The sequence below is a fragment of the Rhea pennata genome, chromosome 1 (genome assembly GCF_028389875.1).
Source record: "Rhea pennata isolate bPtePen1 chromosome 1, bPtePen1.pri, whole genome shotgun sequence".
NCBI lineage: Eukaryota > Metazoa > Chordata > Aves > Rheiformes > Rheidae > Rhea > Rhea pennata.
In genome coordinates, this window is record NC_084663.1 from 136,518,773 (window position 1) to 136,532,877 (window position 14,105).

The 14,105-nt window shown below is 39.6% G+C and overlaps 1 protein-coding gene across 1 annotated transcript; it reads right to left on the bottom strand.

The window, feature by feature from the left end:
- Positions 1 to 274: 274 nt before the first annotated feature.
- On the bottom strand, positions 275 to 9,751 carry RAB9A (RAB9A, member RAS oncogene family). The gene is made up of 2 exons (XM_062601082.1): positions 9,644 to 9,751; positions 275 to 1,356 (listed from the first exon to the last, which is right to left on the bottom strand). The coding sequence occupies exon 2, from the start codon at positions 1,319 to 1,321 to the stop codon at positions 716 to 718; it is 606 nt and encodes a 201-aa protein (XP_062457066.1). The 5' UTR covers positions 1,322 to 1,356; positions 9,644 to 9,751; the 3' UTR covers positions 275 to 715.
- Between the last annotated feature and the right edge of the window lie 4,354 nt (positions 9,752 to 14,105).

Consider the following 14,105-nt stretch of genomic DNA (forward strand, 5'->3'; position numbering starts at 1 on the left):
TCAGAAACATGCTAGAACAGGACTTAAGGCAGAGACATGTATTAACATTAAAAGTCATGAGTATTTTGCATTAAACTGCAGGAAAAATTACTATGGCTTTAAAATATTAATGAAGGGAAAAAAACATTAAATATGTAGGAATTTTTTTTTCCTACCTTTAAACCTACATAAAGGCTAGCGATGTTAGGCAGTTACAGAAAACCTGAAGGATTATATTAACTTATATTAAGAAAGTTTATATATATAAAGTACACATTGAAAGGAATGTAATGAGATTGAAGTTTAATATCTAGCATTGTTATGAAATAGACTTTTAGTGAAACAAAAATGGAATGCTGATTCCATAAAAATATATACACATATATAAAAGTTTCTTTTATGTCTGAATTCCAGAACAGGTTCTCCAAAGTAGTGCTTCTAGAACTTTCAAGTTTTAATTATATTCATAGTATTTATCATTTGATTAACTTGACAAATTACATTCTTAGTCTATTTTTTCTTGACATCTTCCTAAACAAAAGATGTCACTAATTCAATAATGGGTCACTCATGAATGGAAGTTTTTCTTATGTTCCCCTTCGCTCCCCCAAGAAAGCAGCAGAGAATTACAACTTTAATAACAGAGTGGAACCCATTTGTTATTTTATCTACCACACCTTTCCAACCCTCATATAGAGCAAACTAGTCAAAAGTAATTTGGCCGAAAAAAGTTAAGTCAACAACAAGATGAACTGGGTTTCTGTTTCCGATGAAGGTTTACTGTATCTGTTTGAATAAAGTGATCTGATCTATCTTCAGAGGCTAGAACTCTTCTGACAGCTTCTTCAAAGGCTGCTGCAACATTAGTGGCATCTTTTGCACTGGTTTCAAAATAGGGATGGTTACCATTATTTCTGCACCAGGCTTGGGCTTCTTCTGTAGACACTTGCCTTTCATCAATATCAACTTTGTTACCAAGTATCACAAATGGAAAACTTTCAGGCTCCTTGACATCTGCATAATAAATGAATTCTTTCTTCCAGTTGCTTAAGTTCTGGAAACTTTGAGAGTCATCCACACTGAAAGTAAGCAGGCAACAGTCAGAACCTCTATAGAAAGGAGTTCGCAAGCTCCTAAAACGTTCTTGACCAGCTGTGTCCCATATCTGCATTGTAACAAAGTGTCCATCCACTTCCAAATCTTTATTTAAGAACTCCACACCTATTGTATGAAACAGCTGTGCATCAAACTTGTTAGTGACATATCTATTCATAAGTGAACTCTTCCCAACTCCACCATCTCCTAACAGTATTACTTTAAGGAGTGATGATTTTGCTGCCATTGTTATGGGAATGGATCCTCCTGGTTTTTCTAGACCTGCAAAGATGAAGAAAACTGTTGAAAAGTGGACTTGTGAAAGAATGAACAGAACATTTTAAACACATGTACACGCATTAATAGCTAAGAAACTTAATTAAAATCTACCAACATCAAATGCCACAAAAATAAGAGGAGTATACTAAATAGGTAAGGTGTAGATATTTATCGTAAGAGATCTCTTCCACAGACTTCAGTCTGCATGGCACTTAAAACATTTGTCCCCATAAATCTGAAGTTCTTAAGATACAGCGTAACCCTCCACAGATTGTGTAGAATAGAGAACAAATTTGATGAAGGCAATAACTCATTTACATTTACTGAAAAATAATCTGTTGACGAAGAGGGGTGAGAAGATTTCGTAGAGTGCATGCCTTTATAACTTGTCACTTCAGCCCCATATTTCTTTATCAAAGTTATTTTTAATATATAAAAGTGAAAAAGAAGCTTTAGGAATAAAGCAGGACATTATCTGTTCTAGTGTAATTACTGCTACACTTTACTCCAAATTGCAACCAAATAAGGACTCTTAAATCAGCTCCCAAGGAATACAGTAATCTACAGCCCAAATGCAAATACTGTAATTTTGTAAGCCATGTGGCTAGCTCATTTTGTAAGACAGTATTGGTACACATTCAAAACTAAACAGCATACTCCTTGCAAAACAGTGGTGCTGAAGCAAATACTACTATTACAACTACTACAAAAGCAAATTCACTGCTGCTGCTTTAAAATTGTACTCAAGAAAAATGCTAAACACTGTGGCCAAGCCTACACCAACAGTTCAGTTAATAGTAAATACCTCCCCTAAAATAACTCAAAAAGCCTCAAAGTGCTCAAAAGAGTCTGACTGCCAGCACAGGGATGGTAAATCAGTGGCAACAAAGACTTTTCTTTTTATTATTAACTGTCAGACTTCAGGGTTAGGTAATTTTTTTTTTTTTTGAATTCATTGGTATTTTTGCCTGCCTAAGGTTTTTCCTCATTACACCAATAATTTTACAGTAATACTGTAAAAATAGCGGGAAAAAAGTGTTTTAATCCTGAGGGTAAAGCTTTGTTTTGAGGAGCTCAAAGTTTTTGTACAAGAACTGCTGTTTCGGTTTTACTTGAGCTCAAATTAATTCAGGCTTCTATTAAAATAGAAGTAGGCTTCTATTAAAATAGTGCCTATTTGAAGTGGAACTAGGTTGTAAGTAGGCTGTTTCATCTCCTTCTCTGAGGGAAGGAATGTGGTCTTGCTAGTTGTGGTTAGTGTTACTGGTATATACATCACCTGCGGAATATGGTTATAGAATTAATACTGATACAAGCTGGCATATGAATCACATGGTAAGTGCTGCCTTAGAATCAAGGCCTACATTAGAAACTGAGAATTTCAGGAATTCTTTCATCTTCAGCATTCCATCATTGAACATTTGTTAGAAACAATTTCAGTAAGATGTTCATAAGAAATCCTTTCAAAATGTAAGAAACAAAAACTGCTTCCAGTAAGAGTTTTTTCAGAACAAGTAAGTTTATTCATGCTTGTACTGCATAATTAAAAATAATGTTTAAAAATCTTTAGTACTTGAACAAAGTTTACATCACAACAGTACTGAAAAAAACTGCTGAAGAGCTACAAGTGGATTGTTTAGTTACTGTTCACAGAGCTACAGGATAATTGCTCATGATACAAGCATATACCATTCTATATACATGTGAACAACAGCCTTAATACAGTCACTGGACTATTTGCATATGTTTTCCAGGTTCATGCTGGAAGTCTTTAAAATGCTCTAGTGTCTCCATTTATCTCTTAGTTCTTACTATTAGTTAAGGAATAAGTTACTTGACCTACTCCATTATTTATTAGAAGTTGTTACGATATAATGTGTTTGTGAGAACAGAGGGTACTGAATATTTCACTGTTTTTCCACTTCAGTGGATGGAAAAAAATTTTTTTTTTTGCCTGTTCTACTGAAATCACAGCTTCTCTAGAAGACAAAATGTGAATAAGAAGCCAACTAACATTGTTCAGGCTGGTACTATGCACTTGTTTCTTGTGGCTTCATGGATAATTTCATAATATGAACTATTGTCTAAGTGCAGTTTTTTTTAACTGTAGAAGCCAATTTGAAACAGATCATAAGGAAACTCTGTTAAACAATATCTAGTATGTGTGTGCATCTAGAACCTGAAAAGTTAACTTAAACTATTTAAGCTACATGGAACTTACACTGAGGTCTTAAGAGATTGATGACCACAAAAATACCTTCACTAGGCAGACAGTTACTCTGTAAGTCAGCCACATAAGCTATTAAAAGTGTGTGTCAGACTGGAACGAAACTGGTGCAACTTTAACACAAAGACTATAGAAGCAGTCTTCATGGCATCTCAGTACGATGCTGCAAGCAACATCACATTCCAGTACATTCAGCTTCCACAAGTAGAAGCTGTCAGGCTCAACCAACACTTCGTAAAGTTTTTAGTTTGAAATAAGTAGGATATATTTTCAGTCCTTTAGGCATGCGCTTAGAAACCTCACCTGAAGGTGCACAGAAACATGTTTAAAGGCAAACCTAAGTGTGTATGTTTTGAAACAGCAAAGGCTTTATATAACTACAAACAGCTTCTGTTGACTATATAACCAACTCCTACAGGTATTTAATCATTTGTGGTCCCACTGACTTTTACAAGAGTTAGAGTATCTACAGGATCAGGACAATAGTTTCAGCACAGTGGGTTGCTGCCATACTTCCCCCCAGCCTCAACATCTTAAATTATATTTTTAAAGATCAGTTTTTGTAATTAATTCTCTAAAATACAAAGCCCTAACACTCCAACAAAGACCAATGAAATAAAATAGTTAAGTCTCTTGGAGGATTAGTGTTATTTCTCCTATTACATACTAAGCTCATCTGTATAATGTTTTGGGGAAAAACACCATCAACATCTGATATCATATTTGTGGAGATTTATTGCCTTATTTGTTCAGTTTAAATCATCATTCAGCATCTGAAAACAAAATGAAAACTTGATCTCCGATATGTATCTCATTGTTTTAACCAACATCAGGAACTGCAAAACACCACAGAACTATAGATAAATATTCATTCCAGTTATTTCTCGTTATGCGATAAGCTTAATTTGCTTAATGCAAAAATAGTCTCAAAACCTAATGCATAAAGGAGTCTGTAAACAGATTATTTCCCCTCACATTCCCCTGTTATTTAAATATTTAACCCCAAACAAAAAATCCAGAACAAACAAGTAAAAAGCAGCTCCACTACGGTCCATTTTGAAAAATATTTCCAAATTTCCTCCTCTAGCTTCTAAGGAATAAAGCTCCTAGACCACTGACTTCAGTATTCCTTTAAACATCAGAAAAGTTTCTACTAAAATACAATTTCTAACACTATCATACACCATCAGCCAGGTAGTAATTTAATAGTCTCCTCACAGACTCTCCCTTTTAAATGGTGAATGGCAAGTCTGAACCATTTCTATTAGCAGTCTGAACATTTGATAGTGAGACTGAAAACAGCACACTAAGTCATTTCAGAAAATCAGTCCCCACTACAAAAATCTTTGTTTTCTAGCCCTGCAAAGCTTTGGCAGACAGACTAGACAGGGCAAGTATTTTTCTGCCTTTATTTTTCTGATTTCATGAAGACAGCTTTGAAGCTGCCTGTTCACTTTGAGGGCAATTAGCTCTTTTAAACTTTGAGGTGCTGAAGCAACAGAAATAGATTCTCTGTCTAGGTCTAGAAAACCATAGCAGCAATATGCAAATCTAGTCTAGGAATGTCATTTTTATTATAAAAATCATTAATCAGAGAGTGCCAAAGGCTGCAAAAAAGGGTGCACGTGCTGAACTCAAGCATTGTCTATAGAAACACAGTCAGCCAACACAGTAATCACTCTGTAGCTATGGTGCAGCAAGGTACAGCCTCACTTAAAACTATTAGGTCAACAGAGCCAGTTGAACCAATTTACAGTTCCACTTTTACCAGAGTGATACCAGGCACAGCAATACACCAGAAAAAAGACCTAGCAGCTAAACAGAAAAAAAATGAGTTGCTGCAAAAAAATTTTAAATGAACTCCAGAAACTGGCTTTGTTGCAACTGAATCACTGACTTCGCCCTCCCTCCCCCCCCCCCCCCATATTACTGAAGAAAGGAAACAGATGTAAGCAACACTTCAAGTTTTCAGACTACTGCTACTCCAGATGCATCTACTTTCCATCTTTCTCGCTTGGAAAGAGTAAAAAAAGAAAAAAGAAAACACAATTTGCCATTTTCAGCAAATGGTTGCTACATAAACCACTTGCTATATGAAATCAAGATTAAACTCAAAAGCTTCCTTCAAAATGTCGTGCTCAATCCCTGAGGCCAATCTTTAAAGATTTTTCTTAAAACAATAAGCCTTCAGTTCTCCAATACTTGCTTAAAACTAAAGTTGTTAAGGAGTGCCAGTTGACTTGGAGATCACTACAAATCTGAGATAAGGCAGACTCAAATTTGTTCCAACTAATCATGCTTGTTTCACACTTTCAGCCTACAAGCCTGCTGTAAAAAAGGACCATCTTCATCAAACATTCAAGAAGAAACACTGTATTTCAAAAAACAAAATCTTTTTACTGACAAGTACTCACAATTAGCCATTCCATAACACGGACAATGTTTCATAACAATGTGTTTAATGTGTCAATTTGAGATAGCAGGTTATCAGCTTTGAAGGTTATTCACAGTTTTCTTCACTAAGTCACCTTCCTCTGTTAAGCCACAAGTATCAGACATTAATGGTTTAGAAAAAGGACACCAACATTTCAAGTGTTTCTTCTAGAAAAAAGAAATACTTCCCCTGTATCAATTTACAGTATCAATTTACTGTCTCATAAGTAGTTTTTTCTTAAAGCTAACTTGAAGCATTTGATTATTTATCATTTTAACATGGAAAAAGTTGTTTCCTGTGGGTTGTTGTTTGCAGTAGCTCATAATGACACAAATTGCTTCTCTCTGCAAGATATCTGAAAAATCAGAAGAACTAGCAGCGTTGCAACAGCAGAGGCAGAACCCAGAACTATTCAAGTGTTGAAAACTACTTCTCACTCTTTTTTATCCTCCAGCCCTCAATTACTACAGCATATTTATACTGATCAACCACCGCTGATCTGCAAGTTTCCACAAAGCTAAGAAGGACAGAAGCAAGTTTACTCCTTCTCCCTCTACTCAGGCCATTCATTGTTCATGTACTTAGAAGAAATTAGTCCATGTTTTAGTGTTTAACCTTAAGATATATGGTTCTTTTAAATAAAAGAGGGAACATACAGAAATTAAGTCAAAATGCTGTATGTTGTGTACTTCTGAACGCATTACAAGCTTGTATATGATGCAGCCTCAAAACTGATCTTCCTTCCATAGGGGACCTACGTAAGAGCTACGTATTAGGAATACTCCTTTACTAAAAGTCTGACATACTCATTATCAGTGACGTATTTCTCAATAAATCTGGAAGCTTAGGAATCACATAGCTTGACCTATTGAGATTCTAATGTCTTGAAAGCCTTCCTTCCTTTATGTGATGCTGCTACTAAACAGCTGTGACAGTAGTTTGTGTGTTGGACAAATTTTGAATCCTCCTTCCATCTGAATTGTCCTTAGCTCCAACTAGACTATACATACCTTATCTACCTAACATAGGAATACTTATAAAATTTAGTGGTATTTTTAATATGAACATAATTCAAACTAGAGTGACACAATAAAAAAGTTACCAAAAAAAAAAAAAATCAACAGAACACACTGATAGAAGTTGCACTTCCATTTTCCATTACAACTCCATACGCACTTAAAATTTCCACACGGGGAAATACTGGCAGTTAAGGAGATTCCCCCACACATACAGCAAAGTGGTATTGTGTCTCGTATATATAACCAAAACAAACAACAACAACCTCAAAGAAACTCAAAAGTGTCAAGTCCTATGTAGTTCAGTGCTCTAGTTCAAACTGTGCCCTGCCATCACTCAGGACCATGCAGGAAACAGCAGCCAAAAGCACGAATTCCTGAAGTCTGCATAACCCCTAGATCATGAAACTGTTCCAGTGTCTGTTGCCTGATCGCTCTACTTACCAGAGCTCATATCTAACCACAAAACTCAATTAATAAAACTTCTCAGGAGAAATGCATGCATTTATCTCTCTGCTAATTTAGTCTCGCAGGGACCTGGCCTTCACATTCCATATCTTTCCTATTTTCAAGCAGAATGAGCAAAATCTGTTGCTTATTTTTTCTGATTTAACTAGTTCAGGTCTCTCTCAGCAGCTCCCAGCTGAACATCTCCCATCTGAAATATTCCATTGTTTTCAGCCAACTCCAAAACATCATTAAGTGCTGCTGGGCTTGGCCCAATCTTTATTTCTATGGATTTGTGAGACCACATTAATTGACATTCTCCTTGCAACTCACTTCTCTGTTACTGCTTCCACACTCTCAGTCTCATCAAGCATTTGTTTCGGTTCATATGTGCTAGTCTTTCTCCTTTACACTAGTTTTCTCCAGGGACTCTTAGCAGTAGAAGCCTGTATTGTCAGATTACATTGCGAATTCATATTCCTTCCACTGTAACTATGTTATCAAATCCCATCCCTAAGAAAGCAACTGAGTTACTCAGTATTAGACCAATAGACTGTATATGCTCAAGAGAATTAAGGAAGAGAAAGAAAGAAGAAAAAAAAAGCCTTAAAGCATTTGACATGCTTTTTTGTTGGAAAGTTCTTACTCATTGTGAAATATTTATGTAAAATTTCAGTCTCAAGAAGCTGAGATGTTTCTCACAAGTTATTATAAAACTGAAAAAAATACAGCTTGAAAAAAAAATCAAATACCTCATTTGATACTCAGCAATTATTACAATATATTTTAAGTTTAAGAAAATTAATGGAACATTTGACCACTCAGAAATGAAACACACACAATCAGAGATCACCCTGAATTCTTTAATCCTCATTATTTTTGACTTAATGGGAAAAAAAGCTTTACTGAAGTTAATAAAATAAACAGAACTCAGAGTAACCTGGGGGATGGGGGGGGGAGAAGGGGGGCTCATTATAAACTCCATTTGTAACAGAGACAGAGATGCAGTAGGAGTCTTTGGTTAGGTTTCTCCAGGAATCAAGGTGCCAGAAAAAGTCTTAAGTAGGTAAGTCCAGCAAACAGTTCTCCCTCCAGCCTGCCTTTCCTGGTTGTTACTTTATAAACCTTACTGCTCTAAAAAAATGAAACAAAGAAAAAGCATGAAACCAGTAAGGATAGTGACAATTTCAGTACTGTACAACAACTTAAAGAGTCAAGGCAAACAAAAACATGCTTATTTAGTAGAACTGTACAGAAGGGGGGGGGGGAAGGGGGGGGAGGGGGACATAGGGTAGCAGACTCCATAACAGCTATCTGCAAACTAATTAGCATTTTGTTTAAATTCCTAAATAAGAAGTTAGCCAAGGGGAGTTCCCTGCCAGCCTACTTCACCCAAGTTAATAGAACTCAGTGCTCCCCGTGTATATGTAACCTTACTAGAGATGGCATTACGATACTGCAAGAAAACAGGTTTAAAAAGCTGTTACTTTTGTAATAGTCTGTTTCTGATCCACTTATTTCACAGAAGAAACATTTACCATGAAGTCTAGTACTGACACAGAAGACTGAACAACGCTAACCCACTGCTTGCGGCTCTCCGGCCATCACAAAATGGAATTTTGCACGGCCACAAGAGCCACCGGCTGCCGCACACGACAGCGCTAACTCACGCCGCCTCTTCACAGCGCGCTAGCAGTTCAGGGTCCCCCGGGAAACACGGCACCGCTTCTCCGGCAGGCACCAAAAGGGATCCTCCTGCTTTACCGCGAAGGATGCCGAGGAGGCAGCCGCGAACCCACGCCTCAGCCGGGCAGAGCGGGGAGCCCAGGCCCGGCGCTGCGGCAGCGCCGCGGAGACGGATCACGCGCCAGCCGGGAATCGCGCGGCTGGAGCTGCCTCTCCGGCGAGGCGCCGGTCACGGGATCCCCGGTCACGCCACCCTCCCGCGCCGCGGGCTCCGCCGCAGCCCGCGGCTCCCGGCCGGCCCGCTGCCCCCGCGGGCTCGCACCGGCGACCGCCGGGCCACGGCACCCGGCGGGGGGGGGGGGGGGGGGGGGCGCAAAGCCCCCGCACCTGCCGGCGTAAAGGAGAGGACGGGGAGGGGAGGGGAGGGGAGGGGAGGGGAGGAAGGGTGGCGGCGGCCCCGCCACGGCAGCCGATACTTGCCCGCGGGTGGAGGCTGCCGCTGCCGGTCCCGAGCCGGGGCTGCACCGCTGCCCAAAGTCACGACCGCCACCGGCCGCCGGGGAAGGAAGACGCAACATGGCGGAAGGGGGCGGGGTCACGCGGGCAGAGCCCGCCCTCCCGGAGGCCCCTCCCACTCCGGGGGCGGGGGCGGGGTGTGTGTGGCTCACTGTCCCGCCAGGACGGCAAGGCTTGGGGGCGGGGCCTAGGGGGGCGGGGTCTCTGGGGGGCGGGGCCGCCGTGCCCCCGCCTCCCCGCAGTGCTGCCCACAGCTGAGGCCTGGCGCTGGGACGGGGGAGCAGGCACGGCCTGGGGCTGTGGTGGCACCCGAGGTGGGGCGCCTGTTTGGTGTGGTCCATCCTGGTTAAAAAAAAATTAACTTGAACTGCTAGGGCTTCGAGGGGGGTGTGAAAGAAATAATAACTAAGGAGCCAGGGAAAGGGGGTGGTGCATAGAGCACCCGAACGGCAATGTTCTTTAACTAAGCTTATTATCTAACTGCACTCGTTTTTACACATTTATTGAAAGTAAGCTCTCTGGAGAGATGTGTACTGAGAAAAGCTCTCCTTTCTGGAAAGTATTTAGCATAAATGTCTCAGGGCTGGGGATTCCCATGGGAGTCCCCATTTAGACTAAGTAGAATAAAACCAATGTCCCCTGTAAGCAGGGAAAAACCAGACTGTGATATTTTTGTTCAACCACCTGTTCGTGAACAGGAGAAAACTTTCTGCCTCAGTAAGCTGCTATGTGACACTTAGTATCAATACATTGATATAATAATGTAATAATATGATACAATATATTGATAATATGTTATCAATATATTGACAGTTATCAAAGTGTGCCAATACTTCTGAGTTAACACTATTATGTAATATTTTAAAAAAAATCATTTTTCTGTCGCAGGAAGGTACAACTTTTTTTTTTTGTTGTTGTTTGCTCTAGAATTCTCTGAATTATGCTTTAAAATCGCCTTATATATTAGCGGCAGTTGAGAGTTGGTTATTCACAGTAGTAGTGTTAGAGCTGTCTGCACCAGAGGCCCATAGAGGCAGATTCATGATTGCAGGACAGATTCACTTTACTGCCAGAGAGGTTTAAATGTATATACCAGTGAAAGAACTAAATAAAATCTTGAAGAGTACTATTCAAAAGGAGCATTTAGTCAGACACCTTGTTTTCTGTAATCATTCAGAAAAGGCCAATCTGTGAGTTTCAACAATATTGCAAGAAATAAATCGAAAGAGACTGAAGCTATTTTCTGTGATCCAACAACACTTCAGAAAGTTAGGGTAAAATGTAAATAACCCCCCCCCCCAAAAAAAAAACATTTATTTAAAGAGATTTCTGCATCTTCAACAGGAATAGGTGATTCTGGACTTAAAAGGAAAAGCATTTGAAAAGTACCAGCCTGCTCTAACAGACTTCACATGCAATATGAGAGATGCAGTTGGACTGGCTTTAGCATTTGCACAGTCATCGCTTTTTGGATCATATTTACAACATGGCCTAAGGAATGGAAAACAAGGTTTCAATAATATCAAGAGGAAATATCTCCTCCTGGCAAGAGGCAGATTATTAAAAGGCAGTCCATGCTAGAGGCAAATCTGATGATAGGAGACCCATTCTTATTTATCAAAGCTGGACTTTGAAAATTTTTCAGTTCTTTTTTTCTTGTGATCAGCATTTATACAATGCTGAAGCATAATATGAGGAAGTGCTGGGGGTAGAAAGTGGTGTAGTTAAATTATAATTCTAAGACATAAGTTCTGATCATTTATGGTGGTATTATGTGATTTGAAAATAAAATCTGTTCTTAGAAGTGGAAGAAATATTTATTTTGCATTAGTCTCTTTTGGGATGAAGCAACTTTTTTTTTTTCTTGAGACAACACTTGTTCTCAGAACATGGGTGCACTTAGGTAAATTTTAAAATTCTAGTTAGAAACAAAATTCTTCAGTTTATGTGAAAAGATTTAGTTTTATTTCCTTTAAATTGGAAAAGTAAATAAAAAAAGGAACATGGCATAATCATGACCTGTTATGACTATGATTTTGTAAACGTATTAATGGAGTTACTCTTACGGTTAAAATTAAGCATATAAAATAAAACTTGCTTGAGGATCAGGGACTAAGACTGCTTTTTGGCATCTCTTCCACCCTATTATTAATGTTTACAGCAGAACAAATAGTTGCTGTAGAATGAGAAAAAAACTCAAGAATGAATTATGTCCTTGATAGGCCTGTGACTGTGCACCTGAAAAACACCTGGCAGTAATTAGGAACAGCTGGAAAAATGCCCGGCTGAGTGCCGTTTCGAAATGCATACACCAAAATCATTCTGGTTTTAGATGCACAGATGATGCCTCTGCCCCAGGCCCGCTGTACCCACGCGGTTGCCTGGCCCCGGGCCAGCCCCAGCATCACGTGGAGCCGAGCAGGAGCGCCTCGGCTGCCCGGGATCCCCTTGTGTCTGGGGGCAGCGGTTTGGCTCCAGCCCTGGCCTGGGGGCTGCATACGCCACGCGGCCTCCTCCGTGCAGCTCCAGCCCCCGTAGTCCTGCCTCGCTGCCACGGGCTCCTCATGATCCCCGAACCCTGGGCTGGTCCTGGTTATTGCCAGCCGGACAGCTCTGTTCTTTTTTGGGTACTGGGGGGACTGCGTCCCCTCCTCACCGCAGCCACTGCCACAGGCTGCCGCGTCACCCTTGGCTGTGGTCCACCTCCTGGGCCGAGCGACCAGCTCCTGCTGCTGCGTGCATCGGGAACTCGATTTCGGACCTTAAAGATTTTATTCACATAGTTGTAATCATGAATAGAGATAATTGTTTTGATGTCACATGGGCTAGCAAATGGCTCAGAGTAACATCCCAATGGCAAATAAAGGACTTTTTTTTTTGAGTGTGTGTGTAAGAAAAAGTTCTGTATCAGCAGAGCTTGTGAATAATGCTTTTTACCATCCGTAGCTGGCAAGGAGACTTTGTCCCATCCTGGCAAGTGATGACATGGCCTCAATAAAACATAACTTTGTCACCCCCTGGCTGCATTACAGCAGTACAGAATAAGGGGATATGAAGTCATCTGCCTTTATGGCTCTGCTAATATGAGAACAGCAAGCAAGCCCTCAAGCAATCCAAGAATTTATCAAAGTGCTCTTGTTTCTTTCCTTATCTTAAGGCACTCAATGAACTGGGCCATTACACCCAGAAGATTTCCTGAAGGACTGTGATTCAACAGATTTGCTTCCTAGCCTGATAGTGTTACCAGGTAAATTTTCTTTGTTCCTGAAAAAAAGAAGTGGCTCTTTTTTCTGTTTGAAGAGATACAGTTCATGTCTCCAATAACAAATATACATAGCACTGCAGACTGAAAATAATACATTTTAAATAAATAGCCCAACTTTCCCTTTGGCTAGGAAAGGAAGAAAAAGATATAAACAAATGGCAGCAGAATATTCCGCTGAAAAGTGCTATAGTGAAATAGTTGTGAGGCAGATATAAGAGGCCTTTAACAGAATGGAATGCAGTGGATCTTGCAGTGAAACTCTTGGAAGCAGTAGGAGTTTTATCATTAAGGAAGCAATATCAAGTCTTATTTATTAATAAAATACTTCTCAGCATAATATCTTTGCTTTTACATTAAAAATGTGTGAAATTAATTATGAATTTAGCTATCATCATCCTAAGCCGCATATTAAATGTCTTGCAGCTGTAGTACAATCTACATCTAAAGCCTTTCTAATAAACCAGAGAATTCAGGAAGTAGCTGTGTACAGATTTACAGGCAGCATTTCTGGAAAATCCCAGTGAAGACAAAGATGGACTTAAGCCTTACTCTGCGTACTCAGTTTGCAGTACCTCTAATGTCATTGTGCTACTTTGTGGAGTAGCACCATAGATATGCTAAACATCACACCAAAAGTAACTGTCTCTGCTTGAAAAAGTTAAGAGATTTTTGCCATCAGGAACAACTGTAGAAAGAAAGTCTTCAACAACACAAAAATAATCTATTTTTGGAAAGTTTTCCTTTTATTTTTGCTTCTGGACTCTGACACTTCCTGAATTCCAGTTATCTGGACCCTCATGCTGACGTGTATGCTGTGTAGTTGCAAGCTGACTTTTTGGAGCCATTTTGAGCCAAAGCATACAGTTTTATCCAGTCAAACATTATAAGCCTGCTCTGTTACACAATCTAGATAGGAACAATATAACCTATTGACAAACTACAGTCAGGAGCTGTATTTTGCATAGAAAAACTAAGACCACACCTTTTTAAATAATAGCAGAAAGTCTACTCGATTTGAATTATTGCCTCTAATACTTGGCACTGCACAGCAGTAGTGCATTCAGATACATAGTGACATGATAGATCATATATGCTTTATAGGAAACAGGTTTGGATGGAAACACAGATGGAAAAACGGCTACAGCAGTAATAAACCAAATT